This window comes from Photinus pyralis, unplaced genomic scaffold, assembly GCF_008802855.1.
Source record: "Photinus pyralis isolate 1611_PpyrPB1 unplaced genomic scaffold, Ppyr1.3 Ppyr1.4_LG3b, whole genome shotgun sequence".
Lineage (NCBI taxonomy): Eukaryota > Metazoa > Arthropoda > Insecta > Coleoptera > Lampyridae > Photinus > Photinus pyralis.
This window is the reverse complement of record NW_022170510.1, coordinates 22,002,985-22,017,878: the sequence shown is the minus strand read 5'-3', so window position 1 is coordinate 22,017,878 and position 14,894 is coordinate 22,002,985. Positions and strand designations below refer to the sequence as shown.

General features: G+C 35.7%; 1 protein-coding gene across 1 annotated transcript; it reads left to right on the top strand.

Moving 5' to 3' along the window:
- The first annotated feature begins 2,816 nt into the window (after positions 1-2,816).
- LOC116166638 lies at positions 2,817-13,190 on the top strand. The gene is made up of 2 exons (XM_031481659.1): positions 2,817-2,941; positions 12,475-13,190. The coding sequence occupies exons 1-2, from the start codon at positions 2,915-2,917 to the stop codon at positions 12,862-12,864; spliced, it is 417 nt and encodes a 138-aa protein (XP_031337519.1). The 5' UTR covers positions 2,817-2,914; the 3' UTR covers positions 12,865-13,190.
- The last annotated feature ends 1,704 nt before the right edge of the window (positions 13,191-14,894 follow it).

Genomic DNA, 14,894 nt, shown 5'->3' with positions numbered 1-14,894 from the left:
TACACTATTATTTTCAATTTTAATAATTTTTTTTAGTTGAACTCCCAGTGGAATCACTGGTGCAAAGAAAGTGGCATGGATTGTAGATTTTTTGCTAATAATGAGGTTGAGGAGAAATTAAAATGAATTGATCTTGAGAAAATCCTGACACGAATGCAATGGGAACGTAATGAAAGGTTAAAGGGGGCTTGAGCGTAATTTCAAATCAACTTCAGGATTTTAAGAGCACCTTATGAGGAAATTGACAGAGGATGAAACGAACTGTAGGGGAAATCGAAGACAATTTAACGGAAAATTATAATGTGAAAGTGCAGAACGCATAATACGAAGTCAAAGAATCTGCGAGTAACCATGCATTTTAGAAAACTCGTACGGATTTGGAACCGAATTTGGCAGATGGTTTATTTTGTACAGGTACATTTTTCCATCAAAATTAGTTATTATAAAATTACAGGAGCATTTTTTAAAAATGAAAAAAATGTGCGATTGTTTGGGTTTTGTCCGTCCGTATGTCCGGACCCACTTCTGCCGTGTAGAAGTACTGTTAGGGGAATGGTCCTAGATTCCTGGAATTTGTTGCAATATGTAGCCTGTATAGACTATAGCTTGAAGATGCGCCAGATCGCCATGAAATTTCGCTGTCTTATGGCATGAATTATTTCCTGAGATTTATTTATTTATTTGTTTATTATCCCTCTCTTGTTCTGGGCCCTCAACAGGCTTGCGCCCAATTACTGAGATGCTGTTTTGAAAGTAGAACGTGCATAACTTTTACATGCAACAACAATTGGTCTCAGACATGCGCATACCTTTCGTTGTGTCAAGTACAACCTTTGAAAATGAATCGCTGGACGAGACATATCTATTGGTCAAGGCGAAGTAGTGAATATCTTGAAAACGAAGTATCGGAAGAGGGTGTGCATAAAGGGCATGTGGAACGTCAGGACGAGATATGTTTTGATGATGTCAAAACTTTTAGTGCAAATATCTGCAGAACGGAGTGTCGGAGGAGGGTACACTCAAAGTAGGAAATACACTCTAGAGATAGGATACATTTGGTGGCACGTAAAAACTTAATTGAGAATATCTCGAATATGTTGGAGGAAGGTACCTACCTACAAAGGGAAAGGCAATATTTGGGAGAATTTCTCTACGAGCTGATTCTTCTCGCATTATATTTATATAGCGTAGATTACGATTGTATGCCAGGTGGGCTTTAAATGTTAATATTTAAAGAACACCCTCCCCATTAATCAACTACCAAGGCAGTAACTATCGATAAATATAGCATGCTACTACTATAACCCAACCATTTACTAAACTATTCGGTTTCAAAAAATGCGCTTTATCTGCGCAAAAGCTGTGCATAATTTATACTTATTTTATTTTAGTGCAGTGAACAACATCATCAGAACCAACAATTAACAATATTCAATATAGTGTCTGAATTCAGCAAAAAGAGGTGCGAATAAAGTCGGGGTTTGGCGGGTAAATCAAATTTAGGTAATGTCGGGGACAGTTATGGGTTAGTTTTAAGATTTAAGGTGTGTGTAGTTGTTTTTAAATTTTGTAGCGTGTGTTTACGAACCCAGTAAATTTAGAGAGTCATTGTAATGTGGGCAAACCGAGTGTGTGATTTAAAAATTTTTAAGTGTTATCTCTGAAATGCTGCGACACATTTCAGTGTTTTGTATTTCTATAGGGGCAATACTAGGTCACGAGGTGGTTCGCACAGCCATACTTACATAGTTAAAAGTAAGTGTTTTTTAAATTGTTTTATTAATGTCTCAAAAATGCTCACTTCAAAGTTTGTGTGCAGGCAAGTGTTTCCTTAAAAAAGCGATAAATGGAGGGGAGGATTTGTTGTTGTCTTATATTACTTACGTGTTCATTTTAACTAATTTATATGAAATGTTGACTGAATTTTATATACAACTCAACCAAAAACGCTTTTTGAAATATTTGAGTATTTTGTACAAAATAAATTGCCTTTTGCGTTGCCTGAAGACAGGCGCATGATTTTACGATTTACTTAGCTTGAAAATGCGAAAGCTAATTTTTTCAAATGAAAAGATTTTCTAATCTTATCACATTGTTTGTTGTTTATATGTTAAATTTTTGTTATACTAAAATTTATTTGTTTAATTAGTTGCCACAATAACATGTGTTTCTTGATGTTTCTGTTAAATCAAACTCGACTTGTTTTCTCAATTGGTTTTTGTAAAAATTTGGAACTCGAATTTTATTGAAATGGAGGAAATGAAAGTAAAAAAGTAGCAAAAAAAAAGAAAACATGATATGCAGGGAACAAAATAATTTAATTTTGTTAGAAAACGGAGTTAATGCGATTAGGCAATAGAACCAGGAAAAAAATCGCGGTCTTATCCGAATTAACATAAATTATAATTCAAAGGCCGAGACTAGAAAATATAGATTACATTTAACGTCTATTTCTTTCAATGCGAAATTCAGTTAATCGCATTTTAAATTCAGTAATTACAATAATGCCGTTATATCACGTTAAATACTGGGTACGGAATGTAAAGCAGTGTCGACGAATCGAAAGTGGCATGCCACCTAGAATTCACTTATCATTTTTTTGCCTATTTCGTAGAGCCCATTGCCATCACGATTGCCACTTCCTCGCATCCACTGGATGACTTTTCCTGCACATTTTCCTCATTTTTCTTACATTTTTGCATTAGCAATTCAATGACTATAATAATGTTAATTATTATAGGGGTTAATTGATTTTATTTACGATACTTGGAAGTTTATTTGTTAGTAGCCAATCGCGATTGAAGGAGAGGTGACCTCTTATAAAAGAAGAGAAATGACGGTTTCGACTTCTTAAATTATAAAGAGATTACAAGGCGCGTAAAAGTGCAATTGCTGCTCAAGTTTCGTGCTTAAAATGAGGTTCAGAAGCGGTCTATTTCTTGTAAGTAATCATTAATTTTTAAAATAATATCGTGTATGGAGGTGCTATAATCATTTAATTTTAAATATCCTTCCCCCTTGGTCTATTGGACAACCACACTTAGGGAAATTGAAATATTCTCAAATAGAAAAGCAATTTGATCTCAAAATATTAATTCTTCTTTAGGAATGAATGCAATTAATATTTTATATTCATTTTTCGTTTAGCGTATCTGTCACGCTTTTACCTATGATTTATTACATGATAATTAGATATTCACTCGACCGCAACAAACAGCTATTACAGACTCTTTGTAAAAGTCTAAACAGAACATGTACTGATATTACCTACTGGCGATATTAATTTATTATGCAATGTTTATTCTTGAAGTTTTCGGACAATTGAAAATGCTTCGGGAGCCAATCTTTTGATTACTGATATTCAATTTTCCGTTAATATCTACCGGAAATATTAGTTTTACACAAAGTGTCTTAACTTTGATCTTTTTGAAATCGCTACTACAATTTTATGTGAGATATCGAATGCGTGGCACCTTAATTTTCTTATAATAGACGTGAAGATACTAAATGTGTTATTCATGAGTGGAGTGTGGCATAAAGTACTTACCATTCAGACGATTCATTTCCGATATTTATATGGTATACAGTGTTATACACTATTGTTTTATACGTTAGGTATATGTACAGGGTGCTCACTATGTATGGAATATAGTTATATCTCGGTAAATAATGCCTATATACACCATTTTCTATATACAAGTTGTTTAAAATCTTATTTCCCATAATAAGGCAGCATTGAGTTGTTTTTATTTTAGAAAGCAAATAAGTAACAATAAACCATTGAATGTTTTAGTTAATAATGTGCCCTTTCATTTGATAGAGATTTTTTTTCTCATTTCAATGACGTAACACGTTAGAACCCTTATACAAGAAATTAATTTTTCTTTCAAGCTTTTCGTAATATGTTGGGGCAATACTTTGCAGTTAATGGCGAACATTTTGAATATTTATTGCAATGAAAACCGTTCTACTGCTAAATTCGTTTTTTCTTCCAATAAGAAACGTGCACGTTTATTTGTTTTATTTTGATATAGGATTATAGGGCATTTAGATTAGTGTTAATATAATTGCTTAGAGTTTTTTTGAAAAATTTTCTTGCATAAGGGTACTAACATCGTCATCGAAAAGAGGAAAAATCTTTATCAAACGTGTCTAATAAAAAGGTACATATTGCTATTAAAAAATTCAATTGTTTTTCGTTTCCTACTCATTTGTTTTGTGAAATAAAAACAACTGAACACGCCGCCTTATTATGGGAAATAAAATATTACACAACTCTTATATAGAAAAATTGTGTATATACAGTGGTTACTTACCGAATACTCCATACATAGTGGGCACGCCATATATTCCGTCTAACATAAAACATTAATTTGGGTTGTAAAATAGAAAAAAAATATAACGCCCATCTCGTGATCACGTATACATTCTAACTTTTGTCCTTACTCAGTACGTCCTGTGTCATTTTTTATACAAAATATTATGGGCCAACAAAAATGAAATTCATTTAAAAGAATAAATAGTATTGCTAAAATGAAATACAAACCACCAATAAGAAAAATAATAGCAGATACCTCCTGATGATGATGTCTCGCTAGGTTACCAAGAAAGGTGGTTCTCCCTTGAAAAGATTCTTCGAGAAACTATGAAAACTAGATCGCTCTTGGAGTGGTAAAGTTGAGCTTGCTTTGTGACTCGCCATCGTTTATGCTCAATGTGTTGAAATTTTCGGATTCAAAATTGATTGGAAATTTATTAATTTCAGATTATTTTTCCCATTCTCTTTTGGCTGCACGTTTTCTTCTATTTTGAGGAGTTGCATTAGCAAGAACAGGTATACCTTTACCGGAGTGCACTACCCTGTTTTTACATAAAGTAGTGCAAGACTAGCAATTCGCATGCGTAGATTCCGCAATGCCAACTTTCTTATTTATGGAGGCATTTCTTTAAAATTTTAACTATACAGGCTTCTAATTAAGAAAAAACAGTTCACATACCTATTGCCTTTTGGAAAATACTGATCAATGCATGGAAAATGACCTAAAGTTACTCGCCTTAAGGCGAAAACCTTTTTTTTATAAATTTTTCCTATTAGTTTGACAAATTTCCCACAATAATGATGTTAGGAAGTTTCGGAAATTGGACCATCTTTCCAAACAGTGCTGTAGGCGGATCGATAAAAATGGCTATTTCGGCTTGTTCAATTGGAATATGGTCTCCTAAATGTGTGTAAATTCTTTGATATGTTTTTCAAGTTTGTACACCGTTATAATGAAATGTAGATATCTATAACTTGAAGAATTGTTACTGTTCTTACCAATGGTGCCAATATCTCAATAATTGTTTCCTTTTAAACGTGAGAATGTTTCCAGAAGAAAGTATGTTGCTATAAAAGGTCAAAATAATTTTAAATCATTTGGACTTAGATGCTTTATACACTCTGGGTAGATACCTACCATCGAATCTCGTGGCTGTTCTATTTTTGAAAGAAGTTGTTGCAGATAAAATCTCTTTCATTGATTTGACGAAATCAATTGGATATTAAATTTGGATAATTGATTGATTTCTTATTACTTCTCATTTACTCAATAACGACCAGCAGATTCTACTTGAATGAGTAAAATTCATATTTTCCATCAACGAGTTGCATCTGTCTTTTCTGACTGACAAAAAGCTTACTACCTAATGCGCTTCATGTTCTTCCATCTTACCTGAGATTTGTTTTATTATCTTCAATTGTTGCCTTTTGGTTATCATTTTTCAACATCAAGTTTTGGGAGTCAAGAAGTCCGACAACGACTATGACACCGGGAAAATACTTTTAACAAATTTTTTCAAAATTTTTTTGGGTGTTATGGATTTTTGTTAACTATTTTCCATTTTCCGCGTGTAGGTCTTTGTGCATGCAAAAGGTGTTTGCTTTTATTAAGTTATTCTATGTGCAAAAATCTATCCTGGTTCTACTCTATGCTGCTATATATTACGGTATGTCCTTTCTCTAGCTAGACGATTCATCTTGGCTTAGTCCTTTCATTCATTTTTTAGCGTATTTTCCTCAAAGTGAAAAATCGCTATTGGCTGCACAAACGTCCGTCCGTCCGTCCGTCACACGTACTCCTTCTACACCAATGAACCAACGATTCCGTGCATACCGATACTTTTTTTGGTTTTGCACATGCGCAGTGTCAAACATTTGGATAAACGCATGTGCAATGCTCACTTTTTTATTTATGAAGTTATTTAAATCAAACTTTATATGTAAACACTACGAATATAAGTAAAATGAACGACATTTTCAAAATGTACATCCTTTGTTCAACAAGAGTAGTTTCACTAATAGTACTAGCGGTATAACGGAAATTCTAGAAAGATACTGCATTTTTTTATACCAAGGTGCCACTTGGTGCAGTTGTTCCTTAGAGCAATTTAAACGATTTGACCCGAAGAACACTTGACATTTTCCGTGTGGGTAGATTTTAGAGGGGTTGGGGGTGATTTATTGTAACATTTTTTTAAAGACTAAATATGGCCTAGAGACGAGATCTGGGGGTCGATTTCGTATGATTTTAACCCGAGGAATCCAATGGTAGCGCCAGAAATGTAATCCGGATACCGGAAGTCCGTAAAAAGCCGCCATTTTTAGAAAATGACAGACTTTTGATCGAATTATATTTCTAAGGCACACCGGGTCGTGTAAGGTGTCTAGACTTATGTTTTTGGGGTCAGGGAATTCATTTATGATAACAAATATAACCTACTGTCATCGGAACTGCATGAGAGGCTTCCACTTCCACTGCACTTTTTGAGGCGTCGCACGCGGTGAAACCCAAGATATTCGAAAGTTTTAATACCTATATAAATTTGTAATATTTTATTTAATAAAAATACACATTAACAAAACATAAAATATATTAAAACATGGGGTAAAAAATGTATAAGCCTATGAAGGATCACTAAGTACATCGCTGACCTCATCTGAGATTGCGTTATCACCACTGAAAATGTATTTCACATACCGGGTGAATATTTTAAAACCGAACGTAGGAAATGAACATGCGGAAAACGTTTTTTGCCGATCGTTGCTCCCCATGTTAACTTAGAGGGTTTGTAATGGCACCAATCAAAAGAAGATTTTTTTCTCATCTAATGATATACGAATTAGCTTATTTTCAGGTGTATTTCTCATTATTTTATCAAAAATTCGGCAATAAATCCAATTAATAGCAAAATCATGTTAAGCGATGGAAATTTCCTAACGAATTGAAATAGGTTTTCCAGGAGGTTTTCACATACACGGAAAACAAATACCGCGTACTAGAGTAAATATTTCCCCTGTAAACGTTGTTTATTATAAATACTTTTTTTTCAGTGAACCGCATTTTACAAAAAAAATTAATGCCAGGTGTCATAAACTGATATTGATTTCGACGTTTGAATCTGCTTTTTGTCTTAGTCATGGCTAAAGATATGATTTTGGTAAGACGATTTCTCGAGTTTTTGATAATACAGTGAGAAATACACCTGAAAATGAACTAATTCGTATATCATTAGACGAGGAAAATCTTCTTTCGATTGGTGTCATGATCATCCCTCTAAGTTAACATGGGGAGCAACTATCTACAAAAACCCCTTTTCCCATGTTAATTTCCTATGTTCGTTTTGGGAATATTCACCCGGTATAAAAGGGTCCCGCAGCCACACCTGTCCAGAGCACGGACTGCCTTTCATACTTGTGGCAGCTTGGACTGCAGAACCTTCCAGCCTTTGGCTTCAAGAGTCCATCCCCATCCTTCTGGACTTGTGGAGCTTCTCATCACCTGGTTTGCACATTCCCAGATATGGCCAGCGACATACGCCGCCCTCCTTATGTGCTCCTCCACCTCTTGCTGCGGCGACACGGATTACCATGTTCCCCTGCATGCCAAAAATGTATGGGAGATTGCTCAAACAAAGGGTAAGATTGTATACTTTCGATATAATTTACTGCCGAACCTTTAATATTTACCTATATGTAAAATTCCTTTTCAATGGTGATAACGCAATCTCAGAGGGGGTCAGCGATGTACTTGGTGATTCTTCATCGGCTTATACATTTTTTACCCCATGTTTTAATATATCTTATGTTTTGTTTATGTGTATTTTTATTCAATAAAATAATATAAGTTTATATATTAAAACTTTGGAATATCTTGGGTTTCACCGCGTGCGACGTCTTCAATAAATCACCCCCATCCCCTCTAAAATCTACCCGCACGGAAAATGTCAAGTGTTCTTCGGGCCAAATCGTCTAAATGGCTCTAAGGAACAGCTGTACCAAGTGGCACCTTGGTATAAGAAAATGCAGTATCTTTTGGTATACCGCTAGTAGGTACTATAAAAGCTGCTTTAGTAAAACCGGCGTAAGTGGTATTTACACTTTTCTCTCACAATCCTTGGCTCCTTTCTTTTTGCCGCAAATTATATTATAGAAAAAAAGCGCGCTCGGGGGGTTCGAATCCTCGTCATCATAATCAAAAGGCGGCGGCCTTGCACTTGCAGTTTGCGCTACATACCGTTCTATTTAATATTAAATATCGCTTATAAACCGACTATGTGGCTCAGTGGTAGAGCGTTGGGCTACATAGCCGGGAGGTCGGGTGTTCGAACCTGGGCTGAGGTAAGAATTGTTCATCTAAGGCAGAGATGGGACTTTCCTTTAGATCAGTTTCGAACATTCTGCCGGCTATTCCGAATTAGGTTTTCTGCAGTTTTCCCAATAGGTAAGGTAAATACCGGAGTAGTATAGAACAACTTAAGACCTTCTGCAGGAGCACCTTTACAAAGCATTATGCGGGTGACTCTGTAATGGGGCGCAAGCCTACAACACATGAGAGGCACAATAATTAATAAATAAATAAATAAATAAATAAATAAATAAATAAATAAATAAATAAATAAATAAATAAATAAATAAATAAATAAATAAATAAATAAATAAATAAATAAGTAAATAAATAAATAAATAATAAATAAATAAATAAATAAATAAATAAATAAATAAATAAATAAATAAATAAATAAATAAATAAATAAATAAATAAATATAATTAGCAATAATATTAAAATCATTATATTTATTCCGAAACTATTGAATACGCTTTAAATGCGTATATTTGTTGTTGTGCCATGCAATTTATGAACGACCTACTTAATGGAATACGAAAAAAAACATGATTATACAAAATTAATTCCGCCTCTGAGTCATATGAATCCATTTTTGATACTAATTAGTGACAACATTGCAATTTTTATGTTTTCTAAAGCAGAGCTGGGTAGATACTGCTCGCGAGCGTTTCGCTCGAAAAAGCGCACCAAACGGAAAAAGCGCTTGAGAGCGAATCCGCTCGCAAGCAATTTTCGGAGCAGCTGCTGGGTGCTCGATACTCGAGCGTTTACTTAAAGTGCTCCGTTTTTTTCTGCTCGCGGGCGGTTTTTCCGCTCATGAACTTTTTTTTTCGCTCGCGAGCTCTTTTTCCGCTCACGAGTGCTTTTTCCGCTCCTGAGCGTTTTTTTTCGCTCGTGAGCGCTTTTAACCGCCCTCAAACGCTGAAAGATTAAGCGCCGCTCGCGAGCGTTTTTTCCGCTCCCAAGCGCTCGCGATAAACCGCTCGAGAAGTTTTAGGAGTGTTCGGAACTCGCTTTGCAAAACAACTCTATGCTCGCGAGCATTTTTGAGAAAATTAGAGCGCTCGACGATCAAGCGGTGCTTTAGAACGCTCGACCCAGGACTGGTCTAAAGCCTAGTTGGTTATAACAGGAGGCTGCCGATTCGGCGGCCGACTCAGTGAAAACCGACTAGTGTGTTTTTAGCCTTAGCGTGAAATCTCTCGGTAAAACTCTCATATTTGTCATACAGTATTCTGGACTCGAATCTCGTGAAATGCATGGCTGTTTATGTATATTTACGAAGACAATTCAACTCATGTATAAAAAATCGCATAAGCCGCAGTGAAATTGTCACTTTGACAGCGGCAAAAGTTACCTGCAACTTTTCCAGCGACAAATGCACTAGTGGTTTTTTCACTTATTCATTTTCGAACCAATTATCGCATTATCCTTTCCTATATGACTAGTTTGACGTCTGTCAGTAATTGATTAGTTATGCGAATTTCTTGTTCGTTAAATTGTCCTGCTGAATTACACTCGAGGTTTGTATTTAAACCGAGTAAATTTGTGTTGTTGCAATTCAAATCTGTTGCCTTTTAGCAATTGAACTCGAAAAACTGTCACCCTAAAAATGCTCCACCTGCGGTGTCGCATTTTTATTAGTTGACAGTTTTTCTCGTCTAATTGCTAGGCAACAGATTTTCATTACCTAAACAACCCAAATTTACTCGGTAAAATACAAACCTCTTGTGCAATTATAAGTGAAAATTTAATTGCATTTATTTTCACAAACAGTTTTCAAATTACACACTCGACTTGCTCATATTAAAAAAAGACAACATTCTGGGTTCGTAAATACGGCCAAAATACCAGAAGCAATAGTATTTACTTTTCACACTATGATCTTGACGTTAATGCGGACTTCCTTTTGTTCTATTTTGTTAATGGATGGATCTGATGATGTTCTTCAGTGTACTTCATTTTAAAAAAAAATTAAAAAATTGTTTACCTTAATGCGAGCAACTTTACCGCATTTTCCATGAATTGGTCAGTACTCCCCGAAAGGTCATATAACGGACTATTTATGTGAACGAAAGGAAAATAAGTTATAGCATAAATATTCTTATAAATAAGAAACTGAAAGATGTGATATGTTAGCCTTTACCACAAGAATCTTTAGTTAAAATTTCAAAAAAATATCTCTATAAATAAGAAAGTTGACATTGCGCAGTGAGCACGTCTCATTTTTACAATATGACATACATTTGCCTTTACTAGAAGCATCTGTGTTAAAAATTTCAATGAAATATCTCCATAAATAAAAAAGTTGACATTGCGCAGACTGCGCATGCGCATATTAATCGGCAAAATTTTTCTTGGTTGAGGTGCCAGAGTTATTAGCTACCGAATGCAAAAGAACGAACTAAGTATGTTGACAACTGTAGGGGTAGTTAAGGCCTCGAACGGACGGACGGAGAAAGTGGCCATAACAGCGCCATCCAACATGAGCTGGAAAATGCGCTAAAACCGCTGTAGGTCGACTTCCAATTTTGTAACGATTAATTTCTATGACAACATGCTCGAGCGTCACGGAGCGTCCAGTTCAAAACGAATCTTTCCTTTTTTTTCAAAATTACCATTTCTAAACAAGCGGTATCGCGAACCCAATTCCACTTCTCTTTTTTAAAAGCAAATTGTTCGCAAATACACCATTTTTCCGTCCTATTAAAACACTTGTCTTGTCACATGATAAATGTTGTCAATATTGTCGTAACTATGGCACTTTAACAACCATAATTCAAAACCATAATTTTGTTACATTTTTATAAAACAATTGATGAAATGAATTTAATGAAATATTTACTATGACGTATCTACGGATTCGCGACAATCGCTTCACAAGGGAGTTGATTGGGATGTATACAGTCCCATATTATACACATTTGGAGAACACGTCATATAGTCTCAGCGGTAAATCGAAGACAATCAAGTTTGACAAAACATGCCGTTGTATATGGCATCAAACTGTGAAAGTGTGAAAGGATGTCAGTGAAGTTAGTCTTCCATCAATTAAGGAGTATTACCTATCGTTTGTTAGGGTACATTGATTGCTGTTTATGTATGAACGTGACGAGTTGATAAACAGCAGTTTGCACCATATAAGCTGTGCGGAAAAATCATTGTAACGACTTTAAGCTACGCTCCTCGACTCTGCTTAAATTTCATGAGTCGATTTGATTTTATTGGAAACTTTTTAGATACAATTCAAAAGAAGCCCATTTACCCTTTAATCGAATACCTTTGAAGGTAAGTTCGAGCGGAAGATATTAGGAAATTAAAAATGGAGAAGATATTATAAATTATTCCTGATACTTAGCAACATACAGTTTGCACTTTAAAATATTTGCCGAGTACTAGGTCCCCTACTACTTGTTTCGGACAGCCCGTAGAAACAAGATTCAACTCACATTGAGACAGGTCACAGTTGGTAGCTTAAAACATTAATTACAGTTAGAAAAAAGCAGTTATAGTTATTCGTCCATGATAAACGTATTTAAACAGTGTCCATGAAACAACTACATTCTCTGCATATTTCAAAAGAGCAATATTACTTTACTGGGTTCGGTAACAGAACCTATCCTATATTTTTATATTCAATGAAGCATTCGATCTCGCATTCAATTATACATTCTTTAAGTTCAGTTGCGACTCGTATAATTACTTAGTATGCGTAGAATTTTTATTTGCACTTAAATCTGAATATTAATTCGAGCACTTTTACTTTTTTTATTTTGTATTCTGTATCAGTAAAAGTTTGATTTGTTTTAGGTCGTTGCGTCACTGACTTTCGCTGCATCTCAAAAATCGGGAACGTACGTCAACCCGTCCATCCTACAGGATAGCCGTAATCTCCCGCAAACCGATGGAACCTTTGGTTTTCTATATCGTACAGAAGATGGAATCGCGCACGCAGCCGTCGGGGAACCAGGAGGACAAGTGCACGGTAGATTCACTTACACTGATCCAACGGGATTGAAAGTAAATTATAATTATAACGCTGGTACAAAAACGGCACCGGGACTTAATTATGAACAAAATCAACCTGAACGTCCACAACCCAATCAAAATTCCAACGATGGTTATTATACGGCTAAATCGAATTCTAGAGTTCAACCTAGACAACGAACTTATGTACAAGAAGAATATTCCGAAGAATAACTTATTGAAAAAACGTTTTACTGTGGAACTTTCCAACTCCCAATATCCTTAGATACTAACTATTGGGAGGTGGAAAGATCAATTTTTGTTATCAATGTTGTCGTTTTGTATATATTATTCCAGAAATTGTTCCCTAAATGTCATGATAAAATGAATGGTGGCATAACTACCTACTCCCGAATTTATATTAACACACTTAAGTGTTGTTTTACAATTATAGACTGTTGTATAGAAATTAGTACCTATATAAGTACTTTTGTATGTATCGTTTCAGTTGATAAACATGAAAATATTAAGAAGTAGGTAAATAGAGAGTAAAAAATTCATTGTAAATTATTGAATTGGTGAGATAGGCCTCTACTATAATGAAACCTGTATTGCTATATAGGACTTGGAGGTGTACCCAATCCGATAGGCCAAAAACCAGCCTCCTGACTCTCGCAGAATGTTGGCCCATAGGCTCAGTGCCGGATTTAGGGGAGGGGGGGGGGGCTATGGGACTATTAGCCCCCGGCGGTAAATTTTGAGACGCGGTACGTCATCGCTTCCATCACCACAATTCTAATTGTAGATATTTAATTTATGGGGCTCAGTTTCTGAAATATCATGATAATAAAACTTATGGCCTCTTCACCTATAAAATCGATGCTAGGCTCGGGTTGCCGGCGGTAGCAGGTCGCTGGACGCCCAAAAGCACTAGCAAAAACACGTTTCATGTTTTCGGGAAATCTACACTTTGCTGACAAACGGCAAAGGGTGACCTCATCATCCGTTATTTAACTCTATTTTCCATTGACTATATTGTCGGGCACATTTACTTGTTAAACCCTTATTACAAACAATTATTAAGCGGCAGAGCAAAGCGATGTAAGCTTTATAGGAGGATCGATGGTGTCCATCTGTCCGTCGGTGAACACGATAACTGCCAAAGGCTTGGACCGATTCGGTTCAAACTGTTTGGCTGAGATCTCAGCAATTACAATTGCTAGAGACTTTATATTTTCACTAAAAGCTTTCTGATGTAGTACAGATGTGCAGGCTCTAGTCTATTTTGAGTTAGATTACTCGTGAGATCGATAATTTTAAACTTTGCTAATAAAACACTGATCTGCATTACCAAAAATGCGCTTTCATCATGCATAATATGCTGATTTACAACTTGTTTAGAACCGCTCTAGGGGTTTATTTAAACTTAAGTTTTGTTGTGTCTCAGCGCCAGCCGCCAGCGCGTCCGACTGGCACGCCGTGTCGGCAATCCTGTTACGTCCAGTGCCGGACTGAAAGACCCAGGACCCCTAGGCACTTGAAATTTGGGGGCCCCCTGGCCCTTATCCCGCAGTCATTTTAGAAATTCAGGGAATTAAAGGCACAGTACAAAATGTATATTTTAAAAAAGAATTTAATTACTCCAATAATCATCATAGCTAGGTCCTTAAAATCTATACAATCATACGGCGAACTTTCTTCTCTGCGAAAGAGCGGATAACGTCGTCATAGTCAATAGACTGCATTATTTCCGACTCTATGTACATTACAGAGAGTGAATTTAATCTGTGTTTTTTAGCGCATTTCCACAAAAATTAAAAAAAATGCGCTATTGTGGCCACTTTGTCCGTCAGTCCGTCCGTCCGTCCGTCCGCTCGTTTTGCGACGCTACTAGTTCTTTATCTTAAGAGCTATTGTTCTACTTTTTTCGCTATTTGTTTCGTTATGGTGTCGAGTCTTGTACCAAGGAAGGAATTTTTTCTGTACCGCTTACAAAAAAAGTTATTGTAAAAAAAACAAAAAACCGTTTTTACATGTTCCATAATTTTACACTTTTGCCGTTTATTAACGATCCTAGAGATCGTTTATAATTTTGCATTGCTATCTGTCGTCTGCCTGTTGGTCTGTCCTTCAGTTCCTTTGTCTATCTGTCCATCTATCTGTCCGTGTGAACGATAACTTTGTTTAGAAATGTTCGATCGCTTTTACATCTCCGTTAGTTATGAACTGAATTGCATGAAATTCATTATGGGCATAGATTTAGC